At 32.3% G+C, this 20,175-nt stretch overlaps 2 protein-coding genes across 8 annotated transcripts in view; one reads left to right on the top strand and one right to left on the bottom strand.

The window, feature by feature from the left end:
• LOC144854208 (SH2 domain-containing adapter protein F-like) overlaps positions 1-11,524 on the bottom strand; it is a 219,523-nt gene extending 207,999 nt beyond the window's left edge. For all 3 annotated transcript variants that reach the window (XR_013614535.1, XR_013614536.1, XM_078712123.1), the window contains exon 1: positions 11,105-11,524. Coding sequence is in view for 1 of the 3 variants with exons in the window: in XM_078712123.1 (XP_078568249.1) it covers positions 11,105-11,437 (333 nt within the window). In the remaining 2 variants the exon portion in view is untranslated. The remainder of the gene's footprint in view (positions 1-11,104) is intronic.
• Positions 11,525-11,591: 67 nt separating this feature from the next.
• Positions 11,592-18,909, top strand: LOC144854227 (transmembrane protein 186-like). Of its 5 annotated transcripts, none has more exons than XM_078712150.1 (4): positions 11,592-11,801; positions 12,159-12,236; positions 13,872-13,894; positions 18,176-18,377. In XM_078712150.1, the coding sequence occupies exons 1-4, from the start codon at positions 11,711-11,713 to the stop codon at positions 18,188-18,190; spliced, it is 207 nt and encodes a 68-aa protein (XP_078568276.1). In that variant the 5' UTR covers positions 11,592-11,710; the 3' UTR covers positions 18,191-18,377. The 5 variants fall into 5 exon arrangements, with proteins under 5 accessions (XP_078568276.1, XP_078568274.1, XP_078568275.1 ...); XM_078712147.1 differs by having other exon boundaries at positions 11,647-11,801; positions 18,176-18,909; XM_078712148.1 differs by lacking the exon at positions 13,872-13,894 and having other exon boundaries at positions 11,644-11,801; positions 18,234-18,909.
• Positions 18,910-20,175: the final 1,266 nt, after the last annotated feature.

Here is a 20,175-nt window from a genome sequence, read left to right as displayed (position 1 = left end):
CATTTCCAAATACTGTAGGTATGCAAATTGCAGCAATCTCAACTAATAAAGTACAAAGTACTTTTTTTCTAAACAATATGCAAAAGCTGGTAAAATGACTCAATGATACGATAGAAGGAACAAACAATTCATGACTCAGTTTATTTCAATAATATTAGAATGACGAGCCTCGAAGCAAAACTAATTTATTCTTTTCATTAATTAGTGCTGTACTAATTGATTTTCCCCTGCAGTGGCCTGTTTTACATATAAATTTATCTGACAAATTTGTATGATGTATCATAGAACACGAAAAGAGTTTAGGTATGGTAAACAGATAGTTTACTTATAAAGGCCTTGAATGGCTTATTCAAACATAAAATAGAAACGCATGCAACTCAGTGAAAGTACATTCACCAGAACAATGCCTTTGGCTTATTATCTAGGTTATAAAACAATATGATAATATCAATATAATTTTTTTATTTTGAATAACTTAAGTCTGAATATGTAATAGCACAATTGATGTAGGATAATATTAGCGCTTAGATTCTTTTTATTAAATACTTTCATGGGTAAACGATAAAAGCTCAAAAGCCGCTCAACCGGAAAATCTAGGGACTTATTATAGTACATAAGCGGATTCATAACTGATGGAAAACAAAAACACATAATATGCAATATTGTTTAAAGGGTTGTGGTGGAGAAGTAAAACCTAAGGCTTGCAGTACACCATGTGTTTCCAAAAGGAAATTCAACCACAATGTAAAATGTGACATTTCATTTATTTTACATGGTAAAAAGCCTCTCTAGAAAATAAGTGATGTTAAATAACTTTTACAAGTGTTAAAATGTAGAAAATCTTTATGAAGATTTGTAGTAATTTTGTAAACTTTACAAAGAAATATGATGTTTTCTTTGACTATTTTCAACTAACATTGAAATTAATTTTGGCACATAAACAGTGTTCACAATAATTGTCTGTATGCATTCAGAAAATCTTTATGAAGATTTGTAGTAATTTTGTAAACTTTACAAAGAAATATGATGTTTTCTTTGACTATTTTCAACTAACATTTAAATTAATTTTGGCACATAAACAGTGTTCACAATAATTGTCTGTATGCATTCATTTAGAACTCTGTATTATAATACATTTCTTAAAGTTGATTGTTTCCAATTTCAGAATTCTTGTTAAATTATTTTTCGGAGATTTTAAGTAAAGTATGTTGGTGTAGATAATTACCTTTAATAACTTTCTCTTAGGCGGTTTATTACTGTATTTTAAATTTTTTTATATCTTTTTCTTCTCCATCCTACTAGTACATTTCAAAATTCATATTTTCTCTATTCTATGTTGTACAATAAATTTTAAATTGCGTCAATTTCGCTTTTCTATATTATATTTTATACAGCTTATTATGTCATCATTACCATCAGGTTTTGACATCTACTGCTGAAGCATAAACACCATAAACACAACTTTTTATGTTATACAAAATGACATTGGGAATGGGAATCTTGGATGGAAGCAAAGCTTGTGGCCAAATACTGGGTTCACTGAAGACAGCAACAAGGTACAGCCTTATTTTTACCATCTGACCTATACAATTCATGTATATAAAGATGACCGGCACAAACCATTGGTGGTTGGTAGTTTATGAGTGCTGCTTACAGTTTTGGTATCTATATTATATTTATTGATTCCAGTGAGACAATAATCACTGCAAAGAGACGAGAACTGCAGTTGGCAACTATCGCCAAAGTTTTGTTCTCCAACTCCTGACATATATTCCACACAAAATGAAAAATTCTCATGGAAACATCCGTTAAATCCTGGTATTTAGCTTCCAATGACTAGCAAATCCTGCAATCCTTAAGGTTATGAGCTAACATTCTATTATTAGTTATGATTCACACTTTACATCACAACGATGAAAAGAATTATTGATTTAGGAAAGTATCAGGTAAGCCTATCACAATTACAAACTATTCTTTTTTAATGCACTATCTTACATTTTAAATACAATAATATTATTTAGCAAAACATTATTGACGTCATCTAATTATTGTTTCCCATTACGTAGTCAAATTTATTGCAATTTTGTCTGTTACAGTATTTAATTTTCTAAAAATGATAAACACAAAAAAAAAGCTAAAGGTATTCAAAGATTACAGTGCAAGAAAAAACAAATTTTTATTATTTATTTTTCAGAAGGGTTTTTAGGGGGTGGGGCATTTAATCGAGGGAGCCGTTTATTTGGGGGGAGTTTTTTGGGTGTAATATAGTAACATACAGCATAGTCAAATAATTACTGTCGGTACATAAACCGAATATTATATCTGGAAATTCATAATTCATGCCTGTTCATAGGGATTGGATTGTGTAAGAGCTCTGTTTTTAAATCAAATAACTTTTTATCATGAAACTTCAACCTTGTTTTACCATATGGTGTTATTTTACATGCATGCCTTATCTTTATAGGTCAAAGTTCTTATTATAAAATAAGAATTTAATTAAGAAGAATTTTTCTCCATTTTTTTTCACCCAACAAAAATATGGTAGTAAATGATTAAAAATAGAACAAAACTTGACATGATATATTGATTAAGTAGATAAATGTGTGAAGGCCAAAATAAGACAACAAGTCATAGCTAACGAGGGTTACAATCTATTCATTGGATCAACTAATTAAATATATTTTTAGTGCATTACATACTGTAGCCTCTTTTTAGCTTTTTGACCTATATAATTTGACCTAATTTGTTGAAAACAAACTATGGTTTACTGTAGATTCTGAACAAAAGCACTGATGACTAATTACATGCCCAGGTACATAATTGGTTACCTGACCACTACATGACTCATTGAAACTCTTCAGACCATGTATTTCTTCCCTACCTGCCCTTATGGCATAAGTATTATAACATTTCTTTTCAAACACAATGTCCTAAAAGTAAAGGGCTTCTTGATAGTGCAATTAATTCTAAGTTGGTAATTGAACTGTAGAACTTGCAGCAAGCCACAATCTCTACCTTAGACACAAAAACACTTATGATGTTATGGTCAACAAGTCTAACTGTACACAATATGGCAGAGTTGGTCAATTGTGACTAAAAAAATATATTTTCAACAAACGCCTCTGTGGTCTTGATCTTGTCCATATAACATTGTACTGTAGTAAAGTAAAATACATAAAGTTAAACCAATAGTGGTGTTGGTAGTCTACTGTATGAATGAGTGCAGCTTTACCTAGATAAACTAAACTTCCCAAGGCTAATTTATCCTAGAAAGCTAGGTAAGAGACAAAATGAAATACAAAGTTTAAAAATATTATTTGTTGAACCTCATGCAACATCATTTTATGTACTTTACAATGCTCTATTTATATAGTGCTTAGTCTGTTTGTTTTTTTTTAGAACAAATTTTACGATAAATTTGGATCGTTCATAAAAAAAAATAGCTTGAAAAAAAAACTTTCACAAACAAGTTTGATTGGAACTAGGTGCAGCCAAAGTACTTCCTTTAATCGGTACGGTACATGTGTGTGCAGGCACGTTCGATGATAATAAGCATAGTCTACATAACAATACTTATACTAGGCATGTTCAACAATGAAGTACAGAACAAAATTACTAATAAAAAAGTAATATAATACAGTAATTAACAAGTATTAGAATTCCTCCATGCTATTACTGTGTGCTGTGCTATATACTGTAGCATGCATGTTCTTTAATGAATAACAGTAGCGTACATGTACGTGTAAAAGGCATGTTGTAACTGTATCCATGTTTCTATGTTAAGTACTGTAGCTTAGGTATGACGAAGTACTGATGTAGGTATTTTCAGTGTACAAAAAATGTTCTAATTAAGTAGAGATAATGTTCTGTAATGCTTAATACAGGTACTGCAATGTACTGTACATCATTTACTTTAGGAGGCATGTTCTCAATACAGGTACAGTACTGTGCTATTGTATGCATGTACTGTGTAATGTTACGGTTACTAGTAGTACTAGCCATGTTAAATAGGTAGTGTAGGTACTGTACTGCACAGTCCTCAAACATGTACTGTATAAATGTAGTACTGTACTGTATACTGTACATGAACTGTATTTTTGTATTGCAAAAATGTAGGCATGAAGTAGGTGCAGCATTATTTCCTTTGGTAAAGCATTAAACATGTTTCACAACTAGCAGACTAACATAGCACCTTCTAAATACAGTAATCAACATTTTTTCATTCAAAATTATATTCAATATTATACTAATATATACTTTGTGACTACGGTATTAATAATATTTATAAATTTATTATAAATTACAAACACTAAAGAAAATGTTTGCTATTTTAAACACATATCATAAACTGGGTTGACTAATTATGTAATAATTATGAAAACTGCATAATTAACATAAAACCAACAGACAAAAAGTCTGGTTGGGTCGTTTAATTAGCTTACACAGCATCACAACTATCCAGGGAAGTGAAGACAACACGGGAAATTACGAGCTGGTGAAGCGTGACATGTGGTTGCCTAATAAATGGCGTAGGAGATGGCATTCACCTTTTGACAGAATCATTGGGAATCCATTTGCTATTGATCTTTTATGGCCTATTTGACCTTTTAATGTAACAACTAACCATCTACAGATTGTTATGGACATTTTAAAATGTTAAAGCATAATGTTTTTAGTGCTGTCTGTGGATTTAACTGCAAACAAACAACATAACCATGTTCCTTTTCCTCAAGCATTAAAAGATACTGTTTCTTAATTCTTTTATTACAACATTTACAAATACTACCATACTTTAAGACATACTTCATTGGTCAATCTCTTGAAATGATCAAAATGAATCAAGTATCAGCGGAGCTAGCTCTGTATGTGGCGTCAGCTAAAATTGGTCTGCAAGTGTCTTCTTAGAATAACTTGACTAATGTAATTACCTTTTAAGTTTTTATAAATACATCCATTGACTTCAAAATCAATAACCACATTAAAATTCATGTTATAATAGACAAATAATTGATAGTATAAAAGGAAATACCGCACAGGTCTTTTGGTACTGTAAGTGTTATTTCTTAGATTTCTATTAATACTACAAAATACAAAGTATGGTGTTATAATATATACACATCAATAAACAACAATAATGAGCTAAATATAGAATAGTAACTACCTGTACACCTTAAAAGTCTTACCACAAACTAACAAAGGGAATTTATTTGTCTACCACAAATTGTATCCATACAGTATAGCAATTTTCAAATAACATTGATATTTACAGTTCTGTACAATCCTCCTTTGGAAAACCTCTATCCAGAGGAAATCCTTGGGACATCCCTAATTAGTAAGGGGACACTTTCACATGAAAAAAAAATAGTTTTAACACTACAACCAAGCTCCTTATGACAGGGGACACTATAAGGTATTTGTGTCCCTTATAATAGAGGTTCTACTGTACTATAAAAATATTCATTTTTTTTTAATCTGTCTGTTTTAAAGTCAATCCAACTGAATATACCTTTAAAATGTCCTTATCCATACAATATCTCATTTCTGAGATAGAAAAATGTTTCTAAAAATATATTCTTAGTACGCAGACTGCGTACAGTACATTAAAAATGTTGACAAATATCATAGATTAGGTTCCCATTGCAAATCACATGCCTATACATTTATAATAAAAACAGTACATATCATTTATCAGATTGTTCACTATTCTTGAGTGGAGACGTATTGCTAGGAGCTTATATCACTAGGGAAAATGAGAGAGTTTGCTAAATTGATGCGATTCCCAAAGAGATAATTGTCACATACAATTCAAGGTTACTGCCAAGCACTGCGACTTTGTGAAAGATTCAATTTATAATAGTAATTGCATAGCCAGAGCATTCAGTGTATTGGAATTCACAGTAATTGGGTAGATCCTAGGCTGGATATCATTTATCAAGGAATTATCTGGATTGAAAAAAAAAAACAAAGTCCCTGAACAAGGGCAGTGTGCATGGTGAAAACACAGGTAAACTGCAATTGTTATTTTACAAATTTTTGAAATTTTCAATCAGCTTTCAATGAATAATATAATATACATACATAAATATTATCAAAGAAATATTTGTCATCATATTAGGGACTTTGCCCCTTTTGGGTATACCTTGTTTGGAAAGCACCTGACGCCCATCCTTTACTATCGCTGCTGATGTCTTTAAATAGCACCCTCTATGTTTGTTTGTTTTTTATAAAGTTATGACGCCGTTTTTGTTGGGTCTCAAATGTGTCCCATTAATAGAGGTTCTACTTTATTAAATGTTAATAACAAATTCTAATTTACAAAGTAATGTTCAAAAATAATTAAGTGAGGTTACTTTCAATTTATCAATTATTCAATGCTTGTACAGTATAGTATTAGTAGTATAGTTTAGCACTATTTATATTAATTATGTGACTAAATGCTTTTATTTTATCACAGACGCTCACTGTAATTGTCACATTGCACATGACACATTAACCAAACATTTATGAATGAAAAATGCAATTCTCTACTGTAGTTGGATATTCAAAATTGAAATTTTAAGAATGAATCACTCACAGTTTACTGTATATCAAACATCCTCATAGATAATGTGTTTATTCAGTTAGATCATGAAGGAATTGGTTGGATTACCATTTAACATTAAATATGCATAATGCATACTTCATTAATTCACTTTACCATTAATGTTATTGTTTGAAATAATAAATAAACTAATAATTCATTTTTTACATACCATGATCAGTGGAAGGAACTCAAAACAGTCTAGTCTAATATCTAGTATTCCGAATGTGTTTTTTATGCTTGAAGTTGAAAAAATTATTTGGAACCTTTTGGACATCAAGAAAAGTCTGGGTTTGGGAGTTTCTGGTTTTGACAGTTTACTAATGGGAGACTCAAATGTACTACGAAAATGCATAAAACAGCAAAGATTAACACGATACAAAACCAATTTACATACCCCATTTATTCCGTCCCAGACTATATTCCCCCTTAATATTAACCCCTAAAATGAAATTATTTAACTGTTATGTAAACATTGAGTAAATGGTAGATTGGCTTAATGACTTCTATCTAAATTAGCTAATGAGTAAACACATTGGAATGCAGGTTTAATGATGATTGTCCTTTGGGAGTTTACAACAATGAATGTCTACAACACACAAAAACAATTGACATACTGCTATTGATGACTCAATCATAATAAATACATTAACCACTACAAAAATAGAGAAGGTCCTTTAGGTAGTTGGTCATGGTGATTTCCTATGGGTTGGTGGATGAACTTTAAGGTTCCTGCTGGCTTAAACTTATGAAGTGTGACTCCGCCCACCAACCACCACTCTTCTTTTATCCAAAGTATGTGCCTCACGACAGATCTGCTGCCATCTATGAGCCTAGCATGTGGCTGGCTAATGACCTCTCTAAAAATCCACATTGTTTTATAAATTAAAATTCATTCTGAAATCCAAACTAGACATTTTGGGGAGCAATTGTTAGTCAAATTTGGCATAGACAACAGTTCAGATAAAAACGTTTACCATATTTTTATATTAATAATAGTAATAATAATGTGCCACATATCACATAAAAGCAAGTTTAGCGAATCATTATTATGAAAAAGAGTTCAATCAAAATGTAGTATCATCATCCTGACTGAGAAGAAACAACAACAATGGTAACATTAGTGAACAGCTGTCACATAACATTCATCATTTGATTCTGAAGAAACAGCACAAAGACAGAAATCATTATTTATCATCGCTTTGAGACTTTTATGTCCTTTTAAGGGCAGTCTCATAGTTAACTGTATATTGGAACATCTGTTGTACAGGCACACCTTATTATTACTACAGTGTACTGTATGTCTGACCACGGATGCTTACAAAACTAATTCCTCCTCTATGGTCTAACAATAACAATCATTAAACATTTCACAAAATTAACAGGGGTAGCCTACTGTATGCATGATGGACAAATACCTTCAGATATACTGCAGTAACTTACAAAATTAAGTTCCATAAATACTCCCTCAAGTGGGGATATCCAAACAAACTACCACTCTCATAACTCTCTCTACTAAATGTGTGAACAAACTCATCTCACAAAATGTAATCTCTCTACAGTATCAGAATATTTCTGCTGGGTCAGTCACCCAAGTCCAACCCAATTTTCAGATTTGATCATAAAATGTACCTTCATGATTTGATGGTGGCAGTGGCACTTTTTAAAAGGATACAGTAAGTGAAAGTGTACTGTATGTTTGTTTCACTGAATACTATATGTTTTTTTTCATTATTTTTCTAAAGAGAAACTCATTTAATTAAACTATCACTACCAAAGTCTTGTATCAATTGCTAACTGGAATGCATTGCATTGCAGTGAAAGTATCCAAAATTATTATGGAAAAAATAAACCTCTATTCTAACACACATGCCAACAGTTTAGTCAATATTTTAATATAGCTTTTTATTTCCTTCCATTAGCTAAATTATCCGTTACTTAAAGTTAGAGTACTGTACATAAGTAGTGTGGCGTAAACAGGAAGTGAATATGACCTCTATTGCGATTTTGCATAATGATTGTCTAATCCCTGTATGTAATGTTAACTCAATATCATGTTGCAAGCTAAACAGTTCAGTACGTTCCTCGAACAAATTACTGTACCTTACTGTACAGTACTCTATGAACATGGCGTTGGTTTTTTATATGACTATTTGGAACAATATCTTGGAGGCAATAATAAAACTTCTATTACAATTTTCTGGTTTTTATTACACACTGTAAAAGAAATAGAATACACTGTAAAAGAAATAGAACTCATTTAATTTCTGAAAACCCATAGACAGTATTGTAATTATGAAACTGTACCTCTGTGCTGCAACAAAAACTCAAACATTATAGCATGGGAAACTCATCAGTCTAACCAGGGACGAGTGATATAATACATTTACCGGAAAATTTTTTTTAAAAATGACTTACAACTACGACTACTGTCTATAACATTGGACATGAAAAACAATACAAAAAATGAATCATCATTATCATCAACACTTCCACTACAGTATAATATTGAATAGATGCAAGTCCTTTCATTTCATCACATAATTTCCTTAAACCTTTCCTTTGAGTAATTGAACAAGTTTTGAGCTAACTACAGTATTATTACACAAACAGTAAGCGAAGAAGTCGAGGAGCTTGAATTTATTGCAAAATAATTTAGAAAATGGAAATATCAATACACATGGGCATACTGTATAAAGTTGGCACTTTCGCTTTATTATACGAGAACAAAATTTGCCTAGTGGAAAACAGGATTTAGATACTGTTGTTAAGAATTATTCAGAGGTTTCCTTAGCCAGTACAGTATTCAGTTCTTCAATCACAGTAAATCGCACAATTGCTCATAGACAACACAAACTTTCTACATGAGCAACTTGGCGACACACAGCTCAATGGAGTCACAATTTATGAGCGATATAATTGAAAATAATTTACAGTCACTTAGAAACAACAAAGGGATGACATCATTATTATTTGATACAGTACTTTTGGTAACGACTAAAGTCATTTGTCTTGCTATTAGGTGGGTAATTAGTACATCCGACATCACTTGAATCCATTATGATGTATTACATTAGTAAACCTTTTAACAGACTCGCAATGGTAAGCTAGACATAGGTAACATCACCTGGGCTTCAGAAATAGACTTTAATTATCTCTCGAGCTAAATTGTAAGAATTTCAACAAAGGATGCTTTTCTAATTGACAATTTCATGTAACTGTGAACCAAATACAAGCACACAAAATTGAGCTGAATGATTTAGCAACTCAAGTACTGTACGTATTAACAACATCATAGCCCATAGCCTACAGGATTTGTTTTTCTTCAAAAGGAGCAAACATCATATTAAGTTAGGCTATTTAATAGGCAACTGCTGCTGATCACTAGTTGGAAAAGGCAACTTCAGCAAAGAGGGGTTTGAGTGTTACAGTACCATTATTATTGTCCTTATCGTAATGGTACTGTAACCATGTTATTGTTAGTGAAGTGCATAGTACTGTACCATCAACTTTGTGCCTGTACTTTTCTTTTGTCTGCAAAAATGGGGTATAATATCGTTAAATTTTCTGAATTGGATTGAAGAACATACTTGGACTAAACTGCATTGTTTTGAAGTACATTGCAATCATGTTGAAATCCTGACAGGAAATGATAGTAAGACATTATGTGCATTGTTATATAACAGAAATTATTAGTTTCAATATCAATATCTTGAATCAACAGCTTTCTATGATTTCAATCAAGGTCAAAACACTTTTCCACAACATTTGTGTTTTTAAAATCAGTAACACAATCTATATAGTACTTTATACTGTTATTTAGTACATTCTTGCTGACCTAAGCATAGAGATACGATTAAATGTTTGCGCTACAGCAGATTTAGATCCAAGTCTTGCTGATAAATCTGTATACTATATTTTAATTTGAGTACAAAATAGGTTACTTTTGAAATATCCTAACACTTTTTTTTTTAAACTGGATGTATATTTCACTATGTTTTTGTTTGGTATGTCTAAATTACACAAACCAAAGGTTTTGTTGGTAGTCTATGTGAGTGATGCTTACGTAAAAAAACTGAAAAGAAAATTATAACGCTGATATGTGGGATGGTTAATACTTGAGGGTGCCACTTGCAGATGATACAATCAACAGAATTTCTTCATCTTGTAATTTCCTCTTTTCAAAGAGAGGCATTGTTGGTTTATCCAGATAAGCTAAGCATGAATGATAGAGGTAGACATGTTTTATTCTGTTTTTCTTTTTCTCAACAAACACTTACTAGCTACAGTATTTTAAGTACAAAATATTATTAGTATTTTTTTCCAGAAAAGACTAGGCCTCCTCCTACTGTACAGTATATGGCATGGTGCAAGTAATAATACAGTATTAACAAAACAATATATATAATAATATTATATAAGGGCCTAGGCCTATCTAATAATACCAATCCATATAATAATACTAATAATAATAGGCCAGGCTATAATTAATGATATAATTTATATGATTCATTAAAAACCTACCTTTTTTGTTGGAGAATTCGGAAGAGAAGTATCGTATCCAATTGTTCGTCTATTAGATTCCATTGTATCTGCTGCATTTTGATTTGAGGTACTGAAAGTTCCAGAAAATGTTCCAACAGTTGATTCACCTCCGAGGGTATCGGTAGTGTGGCTAAACCTACCACTTCCCATTCGGGCGGCCAGCTGTGGGTCTTTGTCATAATCATCGTCAAACTCGTTTACGGGGCTACGTATTGAGCCTGTACCAAAACGAGAATTTCTCCCTGAACCTGAATAATCGGGACTAGGAGGCTTTGGAGTTTTCTTTCCTAATTTTCTAAATATCTTCGCCATATTGGCGGAAGTAAAAATATCCTAAATTATAAGTCGTATTTTGATCGTCTACGTCTTCTTCTGTCTTCTTCTTCCTCGCATGCTCACACTCACGATTTTTGGGATGTGTTCGTTTTCTTTTTTTTAATGTTTTTAGTAAAGGTGGCGCTGTTCAACATTTTGTTTAGAATAATATATTTTTCAAGTGGTAATTTACGAAATAACACTGAACCGACATGACTTTTACGTGAATATAGTTCGAATATCTCCAATTTTATAAACCAAACAAGTGACATGAATCATGGAGGTATACCTCCATGCATGAACCACATGCGGTTTCTTATTAAAACAAAACATACAGATGTACGTCCGTGTGTGTGTACAGGTAAATAATTAATATAAATAAATACGTCATTTAAGCCATTATGAGTCATTCTTGTTTCAGTTAGCCTTGGCTTTAGGTAGTACTCTACTGTAGGGTCACAGTGCATTTCGGCCGCCAATCATTTTGGCTGCCGGTTATGGAACGACCAAATTCATGAAGCTCCAAAAAGGACAAAATATGGCATGATCATTTCATTTAGAAATAAACCATACTGTACAGTGAAAAAAGGTATCTATCTGTCGCGCAATGGGTTAAATACATTTTGTTGCCGTTTGTATAGATTTAAAGTTATATTATTTTACTGTCTGAATATTTTGGTCAAAATAAATATTTATTAAATGTTTTTTTTATTTACAGGTCCAGAAAAAGATGCGTGTGCTTTCCTTGTAAAAAGTGTGTGGGCGCCGTGTGTGTTGCTTTATGAATATAATAAATGTAAATAAAAAAAAATAAGCATCACCCCTTATTTTAAAAAAATGATTTCATTTATAATTTCTTTAATAATTAACATTTATAATTAACAAAATGCCCTAGGATGAGTTTTTTTAACAAGGCTCATCAAACATTAGATTGCCTTGGTTTCACACAAATTATCTTTGAAAATGCCGCTAACAATAACCGTGCAAGTGGTTTTTTATTTGTCATTGTAAGGCGCATTTCATCATAAAATATTTGTTTTAAAAAAAACAAAGGCGGGCCAAAAATCCAACGCTAAACAGTTACTATGCGCTAAGGCTTATCATTATATAATGTGGTCTTCTTTTAGTAAATTTCAATAAACATGCGATGCCGTGCGATGCATTGTTTAATTGTTTGAGTGAAGTTGGCAGATGACTTCATATTGCGTAAACAATCAATCAAATTAGCATTTCTTTCTTTCAGATCAAATTAAAACACATTTCTTCTATCGAATTATTACCAATTAAAGGGGTATCCAATACTGTTGACACAGTCCTCTATTGAGCTGCACGTGTCACGCGCTGCCGCGACGTGAGATGGTTCCTAATTTTAGTCTTTATTTTAATGTGTAAGCAGTAAGAAAAACTGATTCGTTAGTATATTATTAGTAAAATATTAACATTTTAACACACATGGCGTACATGTCATACATATTCTACAATATTTAGAAGTCTGGCGGCCGAAATGAACAATACATATTTTGTCCTTTTTGGCGTTTCATGAATTTGGCCGTTCCATAACCGGTGGCCAAAATGATCAGACACCGTACTCTAGTAGTAGGCGCTTTGTTTGGCCTATAACTACTACTACTATGCCTAGCTAGGCTATTTCGCCCATAGTACTAGCTGGCTAGCCTAGTTGGGACTCCTTAGGAGAAGAGGGCGACATCCTCTAGAGGGCTTGATGTAGGCTTATTATAACATTTTAATATAAAGTGAGGCTGGCCAGGCCTAGTTAGTTGCCATATTTATATGGTCAAAAGATTTTATATTTTATGGATTGTGTTAAATTTAACTTTGTTTATAATAAAATGTCCATTTCAAATTACAAAATTAACAATATAATATATTTTAGTTTGTATTTTGAAAGGAAAAAAGTTTCCGTGGTCAACCATGTGTTTAATTTACTATTTTCTATCTCTCTCTCTCTCCCTGATAATGCCTTGACAATTGTTAGCACAGTAATGGTGCATGGCCCGATTAGAATGAATTTGAAGTACTTTGACCAAACATGCTGTTATCTCTCTCAGAGTAAATAATTGACTTTTGGCATAAAATACTTTCTATCTATAGAAAACTTTAAATTATGCACAGTTGATCATGCTTATAGCCTCATGATCCATTTGGAAAACAATGGTGTAATGGTCCATTTAAGAAAAATAATAAAACATAAAGAACAATTGATTTGAACATTATAAAAATAACAAATTAAACCATAAAATAAACAATTAAATATCTCATCATATTTACAGTATTGTTTGTAGCAGGTTTTTGCCACAAATTTACATATTGTGCACACAGACAAAACAGATCAAATTTGTTATACCTACAAAACAGTATGAAAACAGATTTGCTGTATAATTATTTAACATTGATAATTTATATTTTGCAGGTAAAAAAATCACAGGCTGGGTAATGTCTGTGAAGTTGGTTACTAGTTCCTAGTTCCTAGTTCCTTATTCAAATTCAATTAAAGGGACATTCACAAATATTAAAAAAAAACAGATTTTAATACGTAATAACTGTCTAATTGAGTTGATATTGCACCAACATGTTAGCCTTGACCTCCTCTACTTCTTCCGGTCAAAGTTTAATAACATTTTATGCATTTACGCCCTCTACGGCGAATAAGTAACTAGCTTTTACGAACGTTATAACACTTGACCTGCTTAATTTTTTCAAAATATTTTGGTATGAATCGATCACCCTTGACCTACTCTACCATTTGCCACTCCAGTTCCGCGAACTTTTTTGCGTCTACGCCCTCTACGGCGAATAAGTAACTGGCTTTACGAACGTTATAACACTTGACCTACTTAATTTTTTCAAAATATTTTGATATGGATCGATCACCCTTGACCTACTCTACCATTTGCCACCCCAGTTCCGCGAACTTTTTTGCATCTTCGCCCTCTACGGCGAATAAGTAACTGGCTTTACGAACGTTATAACACTTGACCTGCTTAATTTTTTCAAAATATTTTGGTATGAATCGATCACCCTTGACCTACTCTACCTTTTGCCACTCCAGTTCCGCGAACTTTTTTGCGTCTACGCCCTCTACGGCGAATAAGTAACTGGCTTTACGAACGTTATAACACTTGACCTACTTAATTTTTTCAAAATGTTTTGGTATGGATCGATCAACCTTGACCTACTTTACCATTTGCCACCCCAGTTCCGCGAACTTTTTTGCATCTTCGCCCTCTACGGCGAATAAGTAACTGGCTTTACGAACGTTATAACACTTGACCTGCTTAATTTTTTCAAAATATTTTGGTATGAATCGATCACCCTTGACCTACTCTACCATTTGCCACTCCAGTTCCGCGAACTTTTTTTGCGTCTACGCCCTCTACGGCGAATAAGTAACTGGCTTTACGAACGTTATAACACTTGACCTACTTAATTTTTTCAAAATGTTTTGGTATGGATCGATCAACCTTGACCTACTTTACCATTTGCCACCCCAGTTCCGCGAACTTTTTTGCATCTTCGCCCTCTACGGCGAATAAGTAACTGGCTTTACGAACGTTATAACACTTGACTTACTTAATTTTTTTTTAATAGTTTGGTATGAATCGATCACCCTTGACCTACTCTACCATTTGCCACCCAGTTCCGCGAACTTTTTTTGCGTCTACGCCCTCTACGGCGAATAAGTAACTGGCTTTTACGAACGTTATAACACTTGACCTACTTAATTTTTTCCAAATAGTTTTTGCATCGACGCCCTCTACGGCGAATAATTAATTTGTTATGGGTAGATGACCCTTGACTACTTTACCATTTGCCAAACTAGTTCCGCGAACTTATACCTATGTCCTTTTACGGCGAATTCATTTTAGTTTTGTTTTGACTTGTTACGATTCTAGAAGATAATTTCTGAAGCAAACACAAATACAACAGTTTGGTTAAAAACGATAACCACAAGTTTTATTCATTAACACTTTTCAACACAAGTAGAACATGACTACCTGAAATTAAAACAGCATTTAAAGTAGGCTCTATCGTAGTATATAAACTAAGAACTAATAAATAACTTCTTACGTCAACATGTGACGACACACTGCATAGTCATTCAATACCACCCCACTTCAATAAATGTTATGCCGGGCTAATTTTTCGCGTAATTGCAACAGTTGCAATCGATCCCAATGTAATATCTTTTTAAACTTGCTTACAGTACCCATTTTATAAAAGCGCACAAACCAAATCTGAACTTAAATGTCATTACAGCAACTGTTACTTAAAAACAGTTTACACTACCTTATAACAGCAAAATTAACATATTATTCATTAATACTGTTACCGTTAATATTAAAAAGCGCACAATATTCATTGAGTGATAATAGTCGTTTAAACACAATATACAGTAATAATTTCTTTCAAAACTGTCAAAAGCAATTTTTTTTCCCATTGCATTTTGTTTCCTAGGTAATATGATGTAGGAAGATAATTGTATCTAAATGTTAAGCATCACATTAAGTTGTTTAAATGGTGTTCTTACGCATATCGTTTATGGCATAAATGTCTTTTATTATAAAATCTATAAATTACTAAATGTTTTACCACTGTAGACCTAGAATGTTTGAACAAATCTCTGAATTAAAAATCACCCACATAGGCCTACAATGACATCATCTTACAGTACCCATCTATAAGCGCACAAAAAAAACAAAGCTGAACTAATTTTTTTTTTTTTCAAATGTCATTACAGCAACTGTTACTTAAAAACAGTTTACACTACCTTATAACAGCAAAATTAACATATTCATTAATACTGTTACTGTTAATATTTAAAAGCGCACAATATTCATTGAGTGATAATAGTCGTTTAAACACAATATACAGTAATATTTTTAAAACTATATTTGTAGTACCCGTCTATATCTCACAAACTAAACAATTGGGTGAAATAGCCACTAATGTGGATTTTTTAAATTTCATGATATCAACTGTTACCTGAAACATATTCATTAATAATCCTTTATTAATTAACAATTCAAGCGCACATTAGTCCTTGAGTGATAATAGTCGTTTTAAACACAATACAAACAATATTTTTTAAACTATACTTTCTACAGTACCCGTCTATAGCGCACAAAAATAAATGTTGAAATAATGTTTTTAAAAAATACCTGAAAACGGTTTAGGCTAATAGACTTTATAATATCAAAATTAAGATATTCATTAATAATCCTTTAACCATTAATATTGCCAATTAAAAAGCACATATTCTTCCATGAGGTATAAAAGTTGTAAAGAGAATACAACAATTTTGATCGAAAATAATTTTTTTAACTAAGTTGTTTTACCTAATACATTACCCATTATAGTGTACAAAGAAAACAATTATGTGAAATAATGTTATTCATACCAAATTAATTTGAAAAAATTAAGTAGGTCAAGTGTTATAACGTTCGTAAAAGCCAGTTACTTATTCGCCGTAGAAGGCGTAGACGCAAAAAAGTTCGCGGAACTGGGGTGGCAAATGGTAGAGTAGGTAAAGGGTGATCGATTCATACCAAAATATTTTGAAAAAATTAAGTAGGTCAAGTGTTATAGCGTTCGTAAAAGCCAGTTACTTATTCGCCGTTGAGGGCGTAGACGCAAAAAAGTTCGCGGAACTGGGGTGGCAAATGGTAGAGTAGGTCAAGGGTGATCGATCCATACCAAAATATTTTGAAAAAATTAAGTAGGTCAAGTGTTATAACGTTCGTAAAGCCAGTTACTTATTCGCCGTAGAGGGCGTAGATGCAAAAAAGTTCGCGGAACTGGGGTGGCAAATGGTAAAGTAGGTCAAGGGTGATCGATTCATACCAAAATATTTTGAAAAAAATATATAGGTCAAGTGTTATAACGTTCGTAAAAGCCAGTTACTTATTCGCCGCTGAGGGCGTAGACGCAAAAAAGTTCGCGGAACTGGGGTGGAAAATGATAGAAAAGGTCAAGGGTGATCGATCTATACCAAAATATTTTGAAAAAATTAAGTAGGTCAAGTGTTATAACGTTCGTAAAGCCAGTTACTTATTCGTCGTAGAGGGCGTAGATGCCAAAAAGTTCGCGGAACTGGGGTGGCAAATGGTAAAGTAGGTCAAGGGTGATCGATTCATACCAAAACATTTTGAAAAAATTAAGTAGGTCAGGTGTTATAACGTTTGTAAAGCCAGTTACTTATTCGCCGTAGAGGGCGTAGACGCAAAAAAGTTCGCGGAACTGGGGTAGCAATTGGTAGAGTAGGTCAAGGGTGATCGATCCATACCAAAATATTTTGAAAAAATTAAGTAGGTCAAGTGTTATAACGTTCGTAAAGCCAGTTACTTATTCGCCGTAGAGGGCGTAGACGCAAAAAAGTTCGCGGAACTGGGGTGGCAAATGGTAGAGTAGGTCAAGGGTGATCGATCCATACCAAAATATTTTGAAAAAAGGAAGTAGGTCAAGTATTATAACGTTCGTAAAAGCTAGTTACTTATTCGCCGTAGAGGGTGTAAATGCATAAAATGTTATTGAACTTTGACCGGAAGAAGTAGAGGAGGTTAAGGCTAACATGTTGATGCAATAACAAATCAATTAGACAGTTATTACGTATTAAAATCTGTTTTTAAAAATATTTGTGACTGTCCCTTTAATTGAATTTGAATAAGGAACTAGGAACTAGGAACTAGTAACCAACTTCACAGACATGGCTGGGTACACCAAAGTTGGTAAATATGCTACGTCTACCAAATATTTTGTTTAAATGTTTTAACAGGAATCGACATTTAGCAACCAGCAAATTTACAAGGTATCATGTAGGACAATTTATCAATATGAATAAAAATGCCACAAGGTGTCAAATGAACATTTGGAGATGGACATCTTCTCAACATTCTGAACGACTAAATAGACTCCAACAATTACAAGAAAAAGATACAGAAGGTTTCAAAGCAATCTACCATCTACCATACATAAAACATCTTCGCTTATTGTCTAGACTTAAATTGGCTCAGACCATTTTTGTAGTAGGAATAGTTCCTCCACTGGGAATTATGAATTATATGGATTTAATAACTAATGCACAGTTTCTGTATCCTGCATGTGCAGCCACCTTTGCCCTTGCAATGTTGTACTGGATGAGTTTTTATCTAAGACGAATCATTGGAATCATATACATCAACCAAAACAGGTCAAAGTTGAAAGTTGCCCATTTAAACTTTTGGGGTCATCGTCAGGAATTTGTAGTTGATGTCAAAGATGTACTTTCGAATTTAGACATAGGAGATTCAAAACAGGTACAGCTGCGCAAGTTTCAGACATTTAAATCAAAACAATGTCTGTATTATGCATTGAAATATGGGAATGTTTTAGATGAAGAAATATTCTATGAGATATTTGGAAAACCAAAATAAAAATTGTTAGATTAATAAAATTGTTATACTGTATTTGTATTATTTTGTATATATTTTTTGTTCAAGTAAGTACCCCATGTACCAAATGAATAATAACCATCGCTACACTTTCTTTCTATAAAAAGACAAACCATACTGAATACTGTAATGAAAAACATTGGATATATAAATAAACACATTGCCTGATAATTTGCTGGTTTATTAGTAATCGTAAGAATTATGTTCAAGAACATAATAAAAAAAGTGCAAAATACCTTGTTTCTAAATTTGTATGAGCAAAACGTGTTCTTGTACTACTTCTCTTCCAATAACTAATTTGCATAAATAAAACATTATTTGCTAACATATTGGTCCAACAAATTATGCATCTAATTAGAGAAGTTGGTCACTAAATACATTTACATTTATTGCAGCTAGTTTAAACAGAATTATCATTAAAAACATCATCAGCATCATGCCAATATAATTTTTACTACTTAGTTTTCGCTGGAATATTAATTTTTGAGTGGAGGTTTTTTTGTGATATTTGGCCTACTGTACATGCTATACTGAATATACATATATAATCTTTAGATAACTATATTGACCAACAGCCAGCGAGAGACACAGGATTTTGAATAAGGACCTGAATTGGGATGCCCAAAGGAGGGGTTTTACTGTACTATACTTATAGTTTTGAAATAGATATGAAAGAAAAGATATAACTCTGGATACAAAATACACTATAATATAATCAATATACCTATCTATAATAGAATTCATATAAAAACTATAATACTCTTACCTATACCTATTGCATTTTAAAATTATAAAAATACAAAGGTAACCAAAAAATATATCGAATAAAAACAGTAATGCCTTAAAAAATCGATGAGTTAACATTCACAAATTTAACAATCTGTGAATGAAATATGCACCACCATCTATTGCACTTCTAAAGTAGCTACATTAATACTAAATTGGCCTCAATTTAGTTAACTTACTTCTTTGTGGTTTACAATTGCTAAAAGATATGCTGTACTGTTCATATTAATTACAGTACTCTAGGAAAGAGTATATTCTTCAAACAATACATTCAAACAATACCTCTTAATAAAATATTTACAATTTATCTATCTTCTAAGTACACATGATTGAAATATACCTACAGAACTGGGAAATTAAAATTTCACATTTTGTTTCAAAAGTACAGTGCAGGAACGATTGTATTAAGAAAGGGCTGTATGGTAAAAGAACATTTTAAGCATAGTAGAAGATCCAGATTTGGTCCGATTTATATATACACATTTTCAATAATAATTTAAA

The sequence above is a fragment of the Antedon bifida genome, chromosome 10 (assembly GCF_963402885.1).
Source record: "Antedon bifida chromosome 10, ecAntBifi1.1, whole genome shotgun sequence".
Classification (NCBI taxonomy): domain Eukaryota; kingdom Metazoa; phylum Echinodermata; class Crinoidea; order Comatulida; family Antedonidae; genus Antedon; species Antedon bifida.
This window is presented reverse-complemented; position numbering and strand designations above follow the sequence as displayed.